The 16,916-nt window shown below is 39.8% G+C and overlaps 1 protein-coding gene across 3 annotated transcripts in view; it reads right to left on the reverse strand.

Moving 5' to 3' along the window:
* Positions 1-13,928: 13,928 nt before the first annotated feature.
* Positions 13,929-16,916, reverse strand: part of uacab (uveal autoantigen with coiled-coil domains and ankyrin repeats b) — a 46,786-nt gene continuing 43,798 nt past the window's right edge. For all 3 annotated transcript variants that reach the window (XM_047819449.1, XM_047819456.1, XM_027137108.2), the window contains 3 exons: positions 16,628-16,780; positions 15,288-15,353; positions 13,929-14,578 (listed from right to left, as the gene is read on the reverse strand). In XM_047819449.1, coding sequence (XP_047675405.1) covers positions 14,507-14,578; positions 15,288-15,353; positions 16,628-16,780 — 291 coding nt within the window. In that variant the 3' untranslated portion in view covers positions 13,929-14,506. The remainder of the gene's footprint in view (positions 14,579-15,287; positions 15,354-16,627; positions 16,781-16,916) is intronic.

Genomic DNA, 16,916 nt, shown 5'->3' on the forward strand with positions numbered 1-16,916 from the left:
GACAGCCCACCTTGGGTTGAGAGACCTGCTCACAGAAAGGTTGTCTGGTGGATGAACCAGGGAAAAAAGGCACAGAAAAGGAGAACAAGAGGATCTGTGAGGTCTTTGCTTACTGAATTGGGAGCGTACGACTTGTTGACAACATGAGAAAATACTCTAGATTGCAATCTTTACAGAGAATTGTAGAGGAAAGCTAAAACAAAACATATTTAGAGTGTTTGTTGTTGAACAACAAAAATGCTTAAAGCAAAAAGAAGTACAGAAAAAAATTCCAAACAGCAGAATTAGTATCTACTGTGTCCGATTATCTCGTTCTGCTCGTAATGAATTTAGCACGCCTCAAATTAGTTTGACAGCACTCAGCCTGTCTTCATCAAAGTGGTTTATGTTTGTCTTATGCAACAATCTGAAATGCCAATTCCTAACAAATGGAAGGTTTTACTTACCAAATTCAGACGAAATGAAAGTACTTCACGATAAACCTGCATTCGTTAAAAAAGGTACTTTAGTTTGTCCTTCTGGGGGAACTCTGAATAAGAAGTGTACTACTTAGAATGCTAATTATTCGTTTTCATCCTTCTTTAAAACATGTAATTCCCCACCACACAAACCACTTACTGAGTCATGTGCAAAGTCCCTTAGGGAAAGAACGACACTCCCGAAAGTAGGAACGGAGAACCGTCAGCAGTGTATGAGAGAAAAGAGTTGCGATCATTCTCTTGGGTACTGTAGTGGATCGTGTATACTCAGGCTGTGAGAAAACTCTGGCTTTGTGGTTTGTAAGAACAAATCATCCATTGGATCGCTGTAACGAACCCTGATCCGAGGGTCAGAATAGCAACTTCATATAACATCACCCACAAAACAATGACGAGTCCTGAAACCACCACTTGAGACGTTCATTATATGAAGATATTCTGAATAACAAACAGCTCTTCACATGAAGTAATGCTAAATAATGGAAAAAAAAAGGGTAGTGGAAGAGTGAGGAATGAGAACAGTGCTGTGTAACAGCTCATACAGTCACTCTTGGGCAATGGACAGTGCTATCTGACAGTTATTTGAGTCATGAAAGGAAACCACATGCTGACTGAGCTGCCCCCTATCTTTTACTCATTACCACAAAGGCTGTGTACAGGGAACAACTTGTTTCTTACTTACAGCCTGCTCAAAAATGACTAAGATTAAGTTCCTTTAAATAATCACTTAATCACTGTAATCACGTGGTGTTTGATGGGAACCGTTGAGGATTCCCAACATACTCTAAATAATTTCATCGTTTTAAAAATGCAAATAAGCAAACCCTTTGGCTAAAGAAGAAAATGAGTCCATCCTTGAAAAGCACCGATACACGCCGCCATCAAAAGGGAAACAAATGAGCTCTGAAACCCTAAACACTTGACACTTGAGCATGGAAAAGTCAGGTGGGTTTGGATCGAACAACCACATGGGATCCATTTCAGGCTCCATTACAGTTGGGGTTTCTACTCCTTTCCCAGCCCTTTGAGTTACATGAAGTGTGAGAGAGAGAGTGCTGGGATCACATAGCTGCCAAGGTTGTTAACCTGCAGGCATTTGTAAAGCTGAGCCGGAGTTGCTTTATTAGTGGAGTGAAATAATCTCTACCAAAGTGGCTGAGATGACGACAGGCGCTGATTTACAATTGCTGTAAATCTGCCAGGATCTGAGCTGCTCCAGCATGCATCATGAAAACTAATAAGTTGTGGGACACACTGCCAATGGCTCTCGATTCATGCAGATTTCGATCGCGGGAACATCTGCCAGAGCCAAATAATTTATGTCTTGCGCTCCACAAAGGGGCCTAGATGCTGTTTGATACTCGCTCTCGGCCTACTCGGGGAAGGCAAGGCCTCCGGTGTACTTTCGTCATGGGAGCTCTACCTGTCAGATTGGAGTCCAAAGCCACAGGAACAGGGATTCAGATGGAGCTTGATCAGAGCCAAATGGAGGCCTCTGACTTGGTCTTCATCTCTTTAAATGACTGCTTTCTCCTGGCCCACATCTAACTACACTCTAGGGTGCTGTGATCAGATACAGTAAGAGCTCAGTCTGGACATGTGGAGAATGACTAAAGCATGAGACCTAGAAATACATGGATGTTATGGAGTATATTAAATTAGCATTGTGAATCTTTTTATTTTTTCCCATGCAAGAAAAAAATGCTGTAAAAATTTAAATTTAGTCTATGTACACTATTTTCCTTGGTGCAGCCATTACAGTGGAACAGTAAGATCTTTGGAGTTTGCATTCCCCCGTGGGAATGAATATCTGCCTTCATAAAGATTTCGTAACAGTGCTGAGATCAAACATCTGGCATGTGAATCAGTGCTCTCGGTGTTAACACTAGTCCCTGACAGGCAGCTTCTGAATCTTTAGATGAATAAAGAGACACCTGAAAGGACTTGAATATCAGAGTGTATAATCGATGGCTTTTTAACAGTGCCGATTTATTTCATTATCAATATTAAATTGAATTAACAATTATTACTTGCAATGGGGGGCACGGTGGCTTAGTGGGTAGCACGTTCGCCTCACACCTCCAGGGTCGGGGTTCGATTCCCGCCTCCGCCTTGTGTGTGCGGAGTTTGCATGTTCTCCCCGTGCCTCGGGGGTTTCCTCCGGGTACTCCGGTTTCCTCCCCCGGTCCAAAGACATGCATGGTAGGTTAATTGGCATCTCTGGAAAATTGTCCGTAGTGTGTGAGTGTGTGAGTGAATGAGAGTGTGTGTGTGTGCCCTGCGATGGGTTGGCACTCCGTCCAGGGTGTATCCTGCCTTGATGCCCGATGACGCCTGAGATAGGCACAGGCTCCCCGTGACCCGAGTAGTTCGGATAAAGCGGTAGAAAATGAGTGAGTGAGAGAATTATTACTTGCATGGCCTATTTTCAAATTATTATTATTTTTTTTTTAGCCTATTAACCTTTACCTTCATCAGGTCTCTGTTGATGGAGTGATGCAGTAGAGCTGTAGTCCTTTAGTCAGTCCAGCTCTCTCGTCTCGACATCTGCACCCTCGGCTCAAACAGATAAGCTTACTGCAGTCTCTGCCATAACTCAGAGCAGCTGTATCATATAGCAGCATTGCATTCTGGATCTCAGAGTTCAGCTTTTACGTTACTGCAAGAAGAATGGAAATTAATTAATGCCACTGTAAAATCAAGTGATTTGATACGAGTGATTTGGGTGTATATTATGTATATCGTGGTCTTTAAAGTCATTACCTGATGGGGAATTATATAATGATGTGGCACCAGATAAAAAGAGGAATAAGAAGGTAATAAATATTCTCGTTGGTTTCGTATTTGTTTGTTTAAGGAAAACCTGATGCTGTGACCTGAAAGACCCCTTGCCAAAAAAATTAGATTTTTTTAAAAATAAAATTATACATTTTTAGATATAATACATACATATGAACAAATATGTAAATTATACATTTTTATTTACATGAGAGCTTGAATCTCTGGAACCTATTTTGGCTTTAGCGTACTGTGCAGAACGGGGCTCTTTCTTACGTAGGACTTGATTGTTGATTGTTTTTACACTTAGATGTGTTTATATCTGTTGTATTCACATGCAAGTCATCGGAAATTCTCTCACAGGTCGTGTTCTGGCCGTTTATTGAGGGCAAATGTAAATACGTTTGGTTTGTGTTTCGTCTGCAGACAGAAACTTGACATAATGTAATTCAGTGTGTGTCATGGGAACAACAAGGTCTTGTAGCCATCTATCTACAACACTGTCCTTGGTCACCTTTACTACATTCATACACACTCTGTCTGCGCTATGTAAAATAAACATATCTGTTAACAGCACACTACGTTACACTACAGTGCCTGGGGTATTAGCTTAAATTGCGCGACAAAATTCTAAAATAGCACTCAAGTTTGATGTCACTGATGTTTTCTCCAGTACATTGAACACATTACAATTATATCTATAGATGTCCATAATGTGTTGCAGTGTAGAATTTTTCTTTAGTACTTTTTTCATCATTACCTTTTAGACATATTTCCACCACTCCTTGTTGCAGTGTCATAGTGAAGAATAAAAAGATTTATACAGTCAGTTCTCAACCTCTAAAAAAAAAAAACACTCTGCATTCCCTAGTGCCAAAGCTCTCATTGGAGCAGTTTTGCTCAGGTAGAGTAATTGAACAATGATTAGTTCTGACATCTAAGGGCAACTCCACCCAGCATCCACAATCATACCTAGCCATGTTTACTCTTATAATCAGGACTGGCGGTCTGCCTCCGATGGAAACATCAGCCCAGGATCTGCCATGACTATTCCAGCAGATGTCACAGCTGCAGTGGCTGGGTAAATATATCTAAAGTGTGATTTCGACTTGTGCTGCCTGTGAAGCATTGCGCCAATCACCTGGCAGTGGTGAAGCCAACAGAAACAAAGCACTAAATCACACAAATATTTGATGACAGTCCATTTCACCTGAGTAAATAGAGACGCAGGGCCAAAATATTCAATGGTGAGAGAAGAGAGAGAGAGAGAGAGAGAGAGAGAGAGAGAGAGAGAGAGAGAGAGAGAGAGAGAGAGAGAGAGAGAGAGAGAGAGAGATGAAGCGAAAGTCTTTTAGTGAGATCACAGAGATTTTTCCGAGAATGCCTTCAAGGTTTCCGTCAGATAAGAGCCAAGTCCATATTCACTTATCATAAGATGGATGAGTAAGATTTCATCAACTGTTTATAATCAGTTGCACATGCTTGTGATGTCACTAGGGTTGAGGAAGGATAGGAGAAAGTATAGCTCTCGCTTCATGAAACACTTGACACTAATCTTTTGCATCCAGTGCACTTATGGGGAATTTTACAATGCAAGTACGCCCTCTACAGGGTGAGAGTCAGACATCACAATTTCATTCCGAAGCACACTAATAGCACCGAAGGTTTGTGCCCTTAAATAGCTTATATAGTAGCCAGGGTCATGCTTCTCCAATCAGATCTATTCTGAAATGCAGACGTGCCCCAGGCAGTGCTTCAGCTTGGCTAGCTACGCAGATTACAGCCCATTTCACTGGCATCTCTTTTGCTATTAGACTGCAGAAGCTAATGAGGCAGTAGATGGTGAATATCTAATGGAGTGTGTTAGCATGGTAATTAGAGAGGGCTAGTGGCTGAGCGCAGGGAGGGGTGTAAAATTAGAATCTTGCAATGCCATCCATTTACCTGACATCCGAGGTGGAACATTTCCCAAGATATCAATTTTTTTTAGATATCAACTCATAACTCTACAGTGCAAAAGTTTGAAAAACCCCCTCCCTAGTTCCTGGGTACAGATATAAGGAGAGATGGAGATTCAACTAAGATGTATACCCTTGTATTAATAACCAAAAAAATAGGTCATGTTGTATGACAGTGTGTTTCGGCCCTGCTTATAAATTTTGGCACTGTATGTCATGCATAGTAAGCACCATTGCAGACCAGATGGATTTATATAGCACATCCACCCTCGTTGAATATTACAGCAGTGATATCTCTGTCTCTGGAAGCTTTGGCTCGTGCTTAGTACTCACCTGGATATTTGTTGTGCAGATCACTCATAAATATTTCCCTTTGCCATCTATTGAAGCCAGATTTGAAAGGTTGTGACTGAGTCTCTCTGAAGTCGAGACATGAAAGTGTGGACTCTTCGATGCGTCCTACAGACCATCAGCTCAGCTGTAAAAGCAAATCAGATCTGTGGAGGCCTAGTCTGCCAGGCACCGCTCCCCACAGGAACCCAGTACCTCGCACAGGGAATCATCCAGAAACATCTATTCGAGGCATTTGCATTATGATTCAAAGACAAATTTAAGGCTTAAAGGAACAATCAAAGGCAGACAGCAATCACGCAGCAATCACAGCCATGCTAAACGGGGAGAGCGCCGGATAAAAGGGGTGAGATTAGAGAGATTTAAAGCAACATTAAGAGAAAACCCAATGCCTGGCTTAATGATTGAGAGGTAAAAAGAGAAGTGTAATTGAATTAAAATTCAGCACAGAATACCAAAATATTTACACTGGCAGTACGATATCAAAAAAATGGTCCTCTATTAAAAGGTGTGATTTAATTTCAAAATATTTCTCCTAATATTTCTCCAAAAGACGGCCAGTACAAATTCATACAAATGTCAAGAATTCTTCTATTTTTAAATAATTTATCACAGCACTTAACCAACCATAATATAAACCAAATTTAACAGACCAGTCTTTAATTTGGTGTGATATCCAAAACATATGGTTTGTGTCTAGCTCTGTTTTCCTGCTTCAAACTGTTCTTGATTATTTTAAGGACTCCAAGCTAAGGATTACCAAATGTTCTGGGATTTTAGGAATAAATATACGGATGTAGGTTCCCCAACTTTACAACCTGTTTATATCTTGTGAATTCCTTCCAAAGAACAAAAAAAAAAGGCTTTCATGTCAATAATTAGACTGTGGGACTGCAGCCCTATGTAACAAACACACTTTCTCTGTGCTAATGATCAGCAGTCACACCACTCCAAGTTCATCTAGTGCTCAGGTTAAAAAGCAGGTAATAACTAGTAAAATAATACCTGCTGTTCGGTCTGCTGAGAGGGAAACATTGAGGAACATTAAACATCTTCGACACCTTCGCCGGCACACCTCTGCCCGACAGCCGACTTCCTGCAGGAAGCGTTCTGAAGAAGTAAACACACAAGGTCGTATGTGAGGGAACACTTTATCAAAAGAACAGCTTAGCTGAGAAACGGCTGTGTTGGAGTAGGAGTGATGTGTACGTGTAACTCTCTCTTTGAGTTAGGATAAAAAGAAAAAAGAAAAAAGAAGTCAAAACAGCAATAATAGAGAGCAAAGAGCTTCAATTTTTTTTTGTTGGGAGAATTTATGTGAAAAAAGAATGAGTTTTAAAAATAAGAGTGAAACAGTGATTCCACCATATATTCCATATATGCCCGAGACGTTCTGTTTTATTTTGTTTCTTAATTGTGTCTAATTGTCTTTTTTTACCTTATTTATATTATTTTATCTTACTGTTAATTGGCTCTATTTTTTTATATCAAGCACAGCAGCAAAAAGCATAAAAGCATTTCACTACATGCCGTATGACTGTGAACGTGACAGATAAAATTTATATTTCATTTCAGCTGAATTTAATTTCATCGTGAACCACATATTGAGTTTGGAAAAAAGGAATTCATACTCCGTTAAAATAGCCTTGATTTAAAAAAAAATAATAATAATCCATTCTGGTCATTCACAAAGTTTTACTTGGAGGTTCATTAACTTGTTCATGCCAGCAACAGGAATGATATATCGAAGATTAGATTAGATTAGTTTAGAGGAAAGTAGTTATGCATTATAGACATATATACAGAAGTACATACATAAAAAGATATACATATAATTTCTATGTACAGAATATATACCGTATATACATGTACATATACGTATATACAGAATGTCTGAATATACAGAATATACATACAGTATACTGTATATACATGTACATATACGTCTATAGAGAATGTCTATAAATATACAGAGAACTCGTACAGTGATATATTGCAGTTCAGAGGGGTTTGTCAGTATGAAGGGGGAATTTTACTGACAGTGGGGGGGATACTGAGTTTAAGAGTTCAGTAAGGAGACCGCTGTGGGGTAAAAGCTGTTCTTTAGCATGCTGGTCTTGGACTGCAAGCACCTGAACCTCTACCCAGCCCAGAGCGTAAACAGTTTATGGGCTGGCTGAGAGGTGTCCATGATGATGGACACCGTTTCCTCAATAGCAGGAAGTGTGGTCTCAATATTATATTAGAATCGTTTCCTGCCTCGCAGCTCCAGGGTTTGATCCTGAGCTCAGGTTACTGTCTGTCCAGATTTTCATATGTTCCCTTATTGTTCATATCGGTTTCTATGTATTTTTATTGCATAGAGCAAAAATGATTACAGAATCAATATCAATTTTATTTATCATTTGTGTGTTTGTTTAATTAGAGATGTGAGATTGTGAAATATTTTACTAGTTTTCCTTTCAGATCACCGTGACCCTGACCAGGCAGTTAGTAAGGAAGAATAAACTAATGCTCTACATACGGAATGTAATGAATGTCGTCTTTCTTTATAGCTGGTGCCATATGAAGCTTTCTGGTAAACTTCAAAAAAAAAAAAAAATTTGTATTTGTTGAAACATTTTTTATTCATTCTGAATCACCGTAATGTGAAAAGTACACTATACGAGAAGCCAAGTGTCAAACCGCATGTGAGATGACCAAAAAAAACATGTACATTTTACAGGAAGTTTATTTCCTGTAAGGGTATAAAAGAAAAGCTAATTACAGTAAAGTTGTACTCCATAACAGATCACTCATGTAGACATGCTTATGGATTACAAAACACTGTCAGAATCAAAATATTACTACATAGAGACAGAGGAAGTATGGAGTAGGAGTCACCAATCTTCCAACCCCTGTGCCTGCGGTTCCCCTCTTAACAATCCTGTAAAGAACCACAGACCTTCTTCACAGAGATGAAAACCAGGCCACCACAGTTAAAACCCGCCTCTTTAAGACGATGAAAAGCCAACACTGGTTTCTGCACCGATTCCAAACACCCGGTCAGTGATTCTGCAAGCTTATTCTGCTAAACCACGGACACGGCCCCATGCTCTCAGCCCAGAGCAGACATGGGAAATGCGGCCCATTTTCCGTTCTGGCTTTGGGATTATTAAGAAGTTGGGTTTGAAGGGAAAAAGCCGCATATGGTTTTGCTAAGTCCTTGAGTGAGAAGAAGAAAAGGGGGGAGTGAGCAGATACACTGGGCATTAGTGGTTAACCAAGAGCTAATGAGGGAAGAAGAAAAACAGTGGGCTCAGATGAAACCATTTAGCGTGCAGCATATAATGTCCTTATTGCGTTTCAGGGAAAAGATGGTGTGTCATGTTAACCTCCTCTAGTGTAATTACCGTGCGGTTAAAAAGGTCTGTTTCGAATCAGCGCTGACAGCTTCGGATTCTTAAACTTGTGTGTTCTAATCAGAACGCTGAACCAAGCGCCGGTTACGTTTATATAAGCATGCGTTCCAGCAGCTTATTGGCACAATTGAAAGTGTAAGTTATAAGGGTAGATCTGGGACGGTTTAAAACAACAAACGGTTTCACAGGATGCAGTGCTGGTGAGGCGAACACAGCTGTGCGGTCTTCGCTGGCACATAAAAGCAGATCTCCTGATAGCAGAAGTGCTGAGGGTTTGGCTGCAGTAATGGACCTCTCCCATGGCCAACCAATAAATTCTAACAAATGAAAGGGCCTTTCTGTCTGTCTCTCCCCAGCCCTTTACCTCTACATCCCTTCTACTCTATTCCTCCCTCCTCCCAGGTGTTGGAGTGGCAGGGTCAGGCCAGGATCAGGGAGGATCAGAGTGGGAGACATGTTGAATCCATCCAGCCCAAATCAGGTCCATGTGTCCTCTAGAGTGCCATTATGCTATAAATGAACTTTATAGGGGCAACAAAGTGTTGGGAAGTCTGAAAAAGATTAAAGTGGGGAGCGAGCACAGGGATCAGCTCAGAGGGGACTAATGAGAGAGAGAGAGAGAGAGAGAGAGAGAGAGAGAGAGAGAGAGAGAGAGAGAGAGAGAGAGAGAGCGCTCTAGACTCTACAGTGCTCAGTAGCTGGCTAAAAGTCCATTAAGAAACAGACGCATGCAGCACAAACGCAAAGAGGAAACAGAGAAGATGGCAAACCTTTTATCCCTTTTAATGGAGGGAGCATGTGTGTGTGTGTGTGTGTGTGTGTGTGTGTGTGTGTGTGTGTGTGTGTGTGTGAGAGAGAGTGTGAGTGAGTGAGTGAGTGTGTGTGTGTGTGTGTGTGTGTGTGTGTGTGTGTGTGTGTGTGTGTGTGTGTGTGTGTGAGTGAGTGAGAGAACACAATGCAAGCACTAATACAGGTCTTATAGCATGGTGTAAAACATGGTGATCCTCCACATCATCAGAAAAGTAAAGCTAGACTAAACCCACCTAAGAGAGAATGCTTTACGTAAAATTCAGTATATATTTATGTTCTAGAAACATTCACTTTAATGGTTTGGTATGCTATTAAATCTCATTTACTGTGTTCCCAGTCAAATAAAAGATGCTCAAAACAAATAAAACATAAAAAAATAAATAAACAAAATAAATAATGAATTTAAAAATAAATAAATAAATAAACACTCCTCCCATTAAAAAGGAACATTGTAGGAATAATTTAAATTCTATCTGCTGTCAGAACAACCAAAAACTAAGAAAGGAAAAAAAATAAATAAAAGATATCTAAAGTTATTAACTGAAGAAAAAAAAAACAATCTGAAATTGAAACAGAATTATAGGGGAGAGAAAACAGAAGAGGACAGGACATGAGCAGAAAGTCCAAACAGCGCAGAACAAAAAGCAGCTAGGATTTGTATGACGTGGATGGATCTGCAGACACAGTGAGGCTAATAAGCAGCAGCCCTGCTATGAATCACAGCACAGACTCACTACAGAGTAACTGAAGCAACTAAGCGCATCAAAGGCGCATGAACAGGACGATGCCCCCCTCCCTTACCACGACCGCCAGGGGAGCCGTTAACCAGCAGGCCTACACTGTGATCCTTACAGCAATGATTAATGTGCAGAGAGAGAGAGAGAGAGAGAGAGAGAGAGAGAGAGAGAGAGAGAGAGAGAGAGAGAGAGAGAGAGAGAGACAGAACCATAGGGGATGTGTAACAGGAGGAAGTGTGTGTGTGTGTGTGTGTGTGTGTGTGTGTGTGTGTGTGTGTGTGTGTGTGTGTGTGTGAGAGAGAGAGAAAGAGAGAGACAGACAGAGAGAGTGTGTGTGTGTGTGTACAAGAGCGGATGTGTAAGAGAGAAAGAGAGAGAGGATAGGGGAAGTACTTGTGTGCCTCTGGTTCTACTTATGGTCTGGAAATGAGATTAAAGGGAAATCTCCAAACAGATTGAATTGTATTTGCAATAATTGCTGTGAACAGCTTATACCACACAGGCCACAAATAACACAGACATAAAAAAAAAAATACACGGTGAGGAGAAAAAAAAGAGGGAGGAGAAAAAGGTTGTGATCTGAAACCACTCTCTCACTTCCTTAAGCAACCAAATACAAGAGAAATGTTGGATTCATTAGAAAGTATAAAGCATGAGGTTAAAGCTCAAATACACTCAAAGGATTTTAGTTCAAAGCATGGAATGTCCTCCTTCCCAAGCAGAGCCACATGTTACAGCTGATAACATTCTCAAAACATATGGACTGCTTCAGAGCACAACCACTAAACAAAATTATACCAAAAAAAAAAAAAAGGACAAAACATTGAATTAAAAAAGTAATACTTCTACATCTGAGCTGAGGATGAGCCAGAGAGAAGCAAAACAAACAGAACAGATAAGACTGCCATTATATCAAGCAACAAGCATCCACATCCCCTGGAACTTCAAAAACATCTAAATCCTTTTAAAGGACGCTCAATATTGTCTCTTCTGTAAGACTCCACATCAGGCTTTATAGGTATTTGTGGGATACCAAACCTTCCAACAAAACACAAAAATATAAATCAATGCAAGCCACAAGATAAAAGTGAAGCCTTCATGCCAAAGAGCCCCCTGTCATTCCTGCCATGATTGTGTTTAAAGTAAAACCACATGCACTGACAAACATGAAGTAAAATGAAACGAGAGAGCGGCGTATGGACATGATTTGATTAGTGGGTTCGAAACTGGCGGCTGAGGACATCCAGCGGGGGATCTGAGCCCTGGATTATTACTCTTATTCCTCTTCTTATTAAAATAATTGTGTTGGCTTTCCTTTAATTTAGTTTCTACCAAAATCTCTGACATAAATTTTATACCTCATTTCATAAAGTCCTTCATGTTTATTCCTGGTCAGGGATGTGATGGATCCTGGGAAGACCGAACAGCCATAACAGGGCACCTCTCTCACACAATCACACACGCTCGCACACACACACACTCACGCACACTCTCATGCACATGCTCGAGCTCACACACACACACACACACGCACACACACACACACACACACACACACAAACCCGGAGGAAACCCAGACAGTCACAGAGAACATGCACAGATACGATAATGAGTTCAGGATGGAACCAGGACCTGTGGAGATGTAAGAAGGCAACCCTCATACTCATTAGAATGGTGTCTTTAATCTAACTGAGTGTGTGTATCGTGTGTGCTGAATAGACTATTAAATCTTTTGTAGAACACAGAGAAAAGATTAAAAAAATAAAAAATAAAAAAAAGGCACAGAAACCCAAAGCAAAGAATTTAATCTAAATTCAATCTAAACTGCAAAACTAACACAGAACAACTATACCAAGTCCTCAGTTTATTTGGTACAAACCCACAGAATGTAAATTCAAAAATGTGGAATAAATCTTGCAACGGTTAGGGTTCAAGTGAACCCCGAAAGGCAAACGTTCTGGGTCTGGGTGAATATTTGTCAGTTCTGGCATGTTCCAAAACACAAACATTGCTTGTGGCTCACCACGTCGAAGAAAGATGCAGATGAGAAGCATGTAGGAATCAGACCTCACACCAATGCTGGAGAAAAAACAACGTTTCATTTGAGCATGATCAAAACTGGGCAGCTGAGGAGTGGAAAGAATCAGTCAGAATGATCCAGGATCCTACACGACATTGCCTTTGCGTGGCTTTCGTGCTTGCACAAATGAGTTCTCACTGAATAATATACATTACACTGAAATCCCCCTGGTTAAAATGAATAAGCATGAATATTTACACCTATTATACTCTGCTATGTTCATGTACGTGGCTTAGTACTGGGACTCGTACAGAACAACACCTTCATCAAGTCCATTCATTCATCCTCAGAACTACTCCTGTGTCACTGTGGTTTAAATGATTCGTTTGTTCATATTTTGGGAAATGAAGCCAGCTAACTTTCTGCACAATTGGGTTTGGTCAAGGGAGTCTGGAAGGACTGGATTTAAAAATATATATCTATAATCAATAATTAATTATTAATAACAACATATAGAAATAAATAAATAAATAAAAAAGGAAAACAGTCCTGCCTCTAATTTCCTAGCCTTCCTCCTGATGTGCAATAAACAGACTGAGGCATTTTAGTCTAAAGCAGGCACTTTTATTGGTGTTAGAATTCAATATTGTTTAAAACAAAACAAAAAAAAGCAAAAAACAAAAAAATATATACGTGTGTAAAATATAATGCAAACTACTTCAAGATCAAATAGCAGAAAGTAAATGATTAGTCTCCTCTTGTAAGATTTGGCACAATCTACACGTAACTAAAAACCTCGGTTCATATAAGTTAGTAAAAATCAGTAGCCATTTTTTGAATGCAATAAATTATCCTCAGCGCAGTTATTGAACATAAGAGCACAGTCAATATGTGCTGATAAAACTTGCTGTCATAATTTCTTGCTAATGTCAGTGCTAAAGCTAAAGGTTCAGCTAGTGGCTTCTAAATGCGATGTCCTATTTCTGATTCGGGGGAAAATAGACACTGATAAAATGAAAAAGTACCTAGAACAGGTATAGTGTCATTCTACTCCAGTCCTGCTGAATAGTATTACCATAAACATGGTGACCATTAATCAAAAGTAGTACAAAGCCCTGATAAAAAATATCAGATTTCGGAAAAAAAATGATCGCAAATGCATCACATCTGCAGCGATACAATAAATCGAACCACAAAGAACTATTTATGTCATCAAAACTTGGCCAGCCAAGTCACACCACAAGAGGGCATCATCATCCAGGCATCATCTCCAGGCTGTGTCTTGTGTCAGCTAGCACATTAACGTCCACTAACTCAAATCCATGACTGCACGACTGGCTTCCACTTCATCAGTGAGCGAAACATGATCAAGCTTAATACTATAAACATTTAAAAAAAAAAAAAAAAAGTGCAGGAGTCCTGCTCCCTGACCTGTCTTATCTGAAGTTAACTAAAATTGTAGCTTTCCTATTTATGTGTATAGAAGAGAAGTTGATAGTTTTATTAATCTGAATGCTTAGTGTAAAAAAAGGAAATCCCACAATGCACTGCAGCTTGGGGGGGGGGGGGGGGGGATAAAACCACTCCATTATTCTTCCTCGACATCTCATACAGATTATTCTCTTCATTCCAAATCGTCTAACTTTGACATCTAAGGCAAGTGAATTGATCACAGCCTTAAAATGCATTAAATTATAAGCTTGTTAAGGATCACTGATGTACCTTTGATGAGCTTTTAGGGGTATAATTTATAGGTACACTGCAGATTTTCAAGGAAAATAAATAGGTTAAAATTAGAAAAACCTAACCGAATGACAAGGGAAACGAGATTAGTAGCTTAAAAGGCATCTGCTGCTTATGCCGATCTGTGATTTGTGACGTTTCTAATATCTTTTTCGGCTTTTTGGCTGATCCTGTCGTCTAACTGCACACCTTCAGTGGATACGAGTCAGAAAACGTCTCGATGCCGGGTTTAACACACAAACTGCTGCCTCATTCGGATAATCTGCAGCAACGCTGCCTGTACATCTTCATCCATGTGACCCTGCAAAACACAAGCACACACTGTTTACAGTCTGAACAAATCTGGTTTCATACACTTTTTTATCCACAGGCATGATTTAGACTTTGTTTAGGGCTACACAAGACAACGTATGATGAAAATTATGTGTTTTTTTTGCAACCAGAAGAAGTAACGTTATAGCAATTTAGCTTAATTTAGCATTTAAACATTTGGTCTGGACTTTTTTTTAAGATTCTTCTCCGGTTTCATGAAAAGCTACCGACACACATCTGTTGTATATCCAATTTTATTTTAACGCACTTATTTTTAATTCTTGTACTTTTACAACTTTACTTTAAGAAAATCTACTCTTCCCTCAAAGCTCATGCTGGTTAAAGTATATAGTATCAGATTTGTCGGTTTTTTCATTACTACCTCGTCTTATTTCCTCTAACTCCTATTCATTCTTTTTTTTTTTTGGTGCATATAAATGAGTTAAATTGAAGAATCATCTTGGATGCTTGGCATTGTAATAACTTCACTGCAAGTTCTATGCTTTATATAAATATCATATCATATCTTCATGAATGATGAATCTGAATCTTATTTTCCAGCCACGTTATCACCTGATAACAACCTAAGACAGATCTGACTATGTGGAAAAAGATCAGAAGTTTTAATAAATGTCCCCGAGATGACAAAGAATCCCTAAACGATCGGACGTGTACGTACAGTAGACGTGGACACGTACCTGTGCAGCACTGAGAAGATGAGTTCGATAAATTGAAACCACCTCTCTGTGTTGCCTCTCAGCATCCTGTGACAGAGAAAGAAAGAACAGATCAACAGGGAGGTTGTGAGTAATGAGGAGCAGATGTCTCCTGTGAATGTGTCTCGACTGTAAATAGTGGTTGCAATTTTCCCAGCGAGTGTGTGATCGTGAGTGAGTCAGACAGTCAGAGTTTGTGTTATTATAACTCTATTATTCTCATGAGCTTCGAGTGGCAGAAGGCCTCACTAACATACGCTCTCTCTCTCTCTCTCTTTCTCTAGTCACCACAGTTTAAATCCATCCACAGAACATCCACTTTTATGAAAAAGAATGTTGTGTGGATCAAATAGATCAAACTCAATAAAATACAAAACCGAAGGCAATAAAGATGGAAAACGGCTTCGCGTGAGGCTTTTTTCGTGTAATCCAATTTCTCCTGAGACTCGACCAGTCTCTCCCTGGCCCGGTTTCATCTCAGTGACTCATTCTGGCACATAATAAAACATGCATGTGATCATAAATACAAGAATTTCATTAACATTTTACTTTTGCCGGTAAACAAAGTGGGCTGGCTGAAAATGAGGCATATTTGCTCCCTGACTGCGTTACTTCGTTCATTATTGTAAACCTATTCATGAACCGATGAATCTGGAAGTGACTGAGAAACAGGCTACATGCACTATTGACATTTCCTCAGGTGTTCCTGAGGAAACAACATGTTCTTTAGACCCTGGTACAGCGTAATAATGAACAGAAAATGAGCTGTTCGTGTTCAAGTACTATATTCAAGGTAATTACTTTCTACTTTAAGTCTTTAAAGCCTTTCACGACCACCTCCTTATGTCACGTTTGACTTCAGTGCTTTTAAACAAGAATTGTGTGTTATATTTTTAGGACTGCCTGCTAACCAGTTTATACGATATATTATAGTGTTTCTTATATCATATATACTGGTGCAGTGTGCGAGACAGATCATGATTTCCTACACAGCAGGCATTACCAACAATTTGTTCGCCAATTAGACAACAAAGAAGCCACGTAGCAAATAACATATAAAGCCATAGGAGGTTTTATTTAGATCACAGTGAAGGAAAGCAGCAGCACATCTCTGATGCTTTGCACGTTCCACTGTTCTGCGATTGAAGCTAGATTAGGCCAGTTTAGTGTAATCATCATCGACTGGCATATTTATATATTCCCTTGTAACCATATAGTACTGTTTCATGCCAAACTAAATCATGGTTATTTAATAAGTCCTACAGTAGCGTGCCCCATGTTTGTAGATGCACTGGAAGTGTTTAGCCGAAAGTGCTACTTACAGCCAGCTGCTGCTGGAGGCTCTTGACCTGTGCCTGGAGTGTGTCAATGTGTTGAGCGTGTCTCTTGTTGGGAGTGTTGCCAGTGTAAGCCAGCTGGGATAAACCATTGAGAGCCTGTTTCAACCTCTCCACATCTGCCAACAGCTCTGTGATCTGAAACACACAGAATCACTTATTTAAAACACATAAGTGGCTGACAAACAAAGGTTTTAAAACATGCTGATTTGAAAGACTTTTCAAAGATTGTTACACACACCAGACAAGGATCTGCAGGAAATCAGATGTCTAG

This window comes from Tachysurus fulvidraco, chromosome 1 (assembly GCF_022655615.1).
Source record: "Tachysurus fulvidraco isolate hzauxx_2018 chromosome 1, HZAU_PFXX_2.0, whole genome shotgun sequence".
Lineage (NCBI taxonomy): Eukaryota > Metazoa > Chordata > Actinopteri > Siluriformes > Bagridae > Tachysurus > Tachysurus fulvidraco.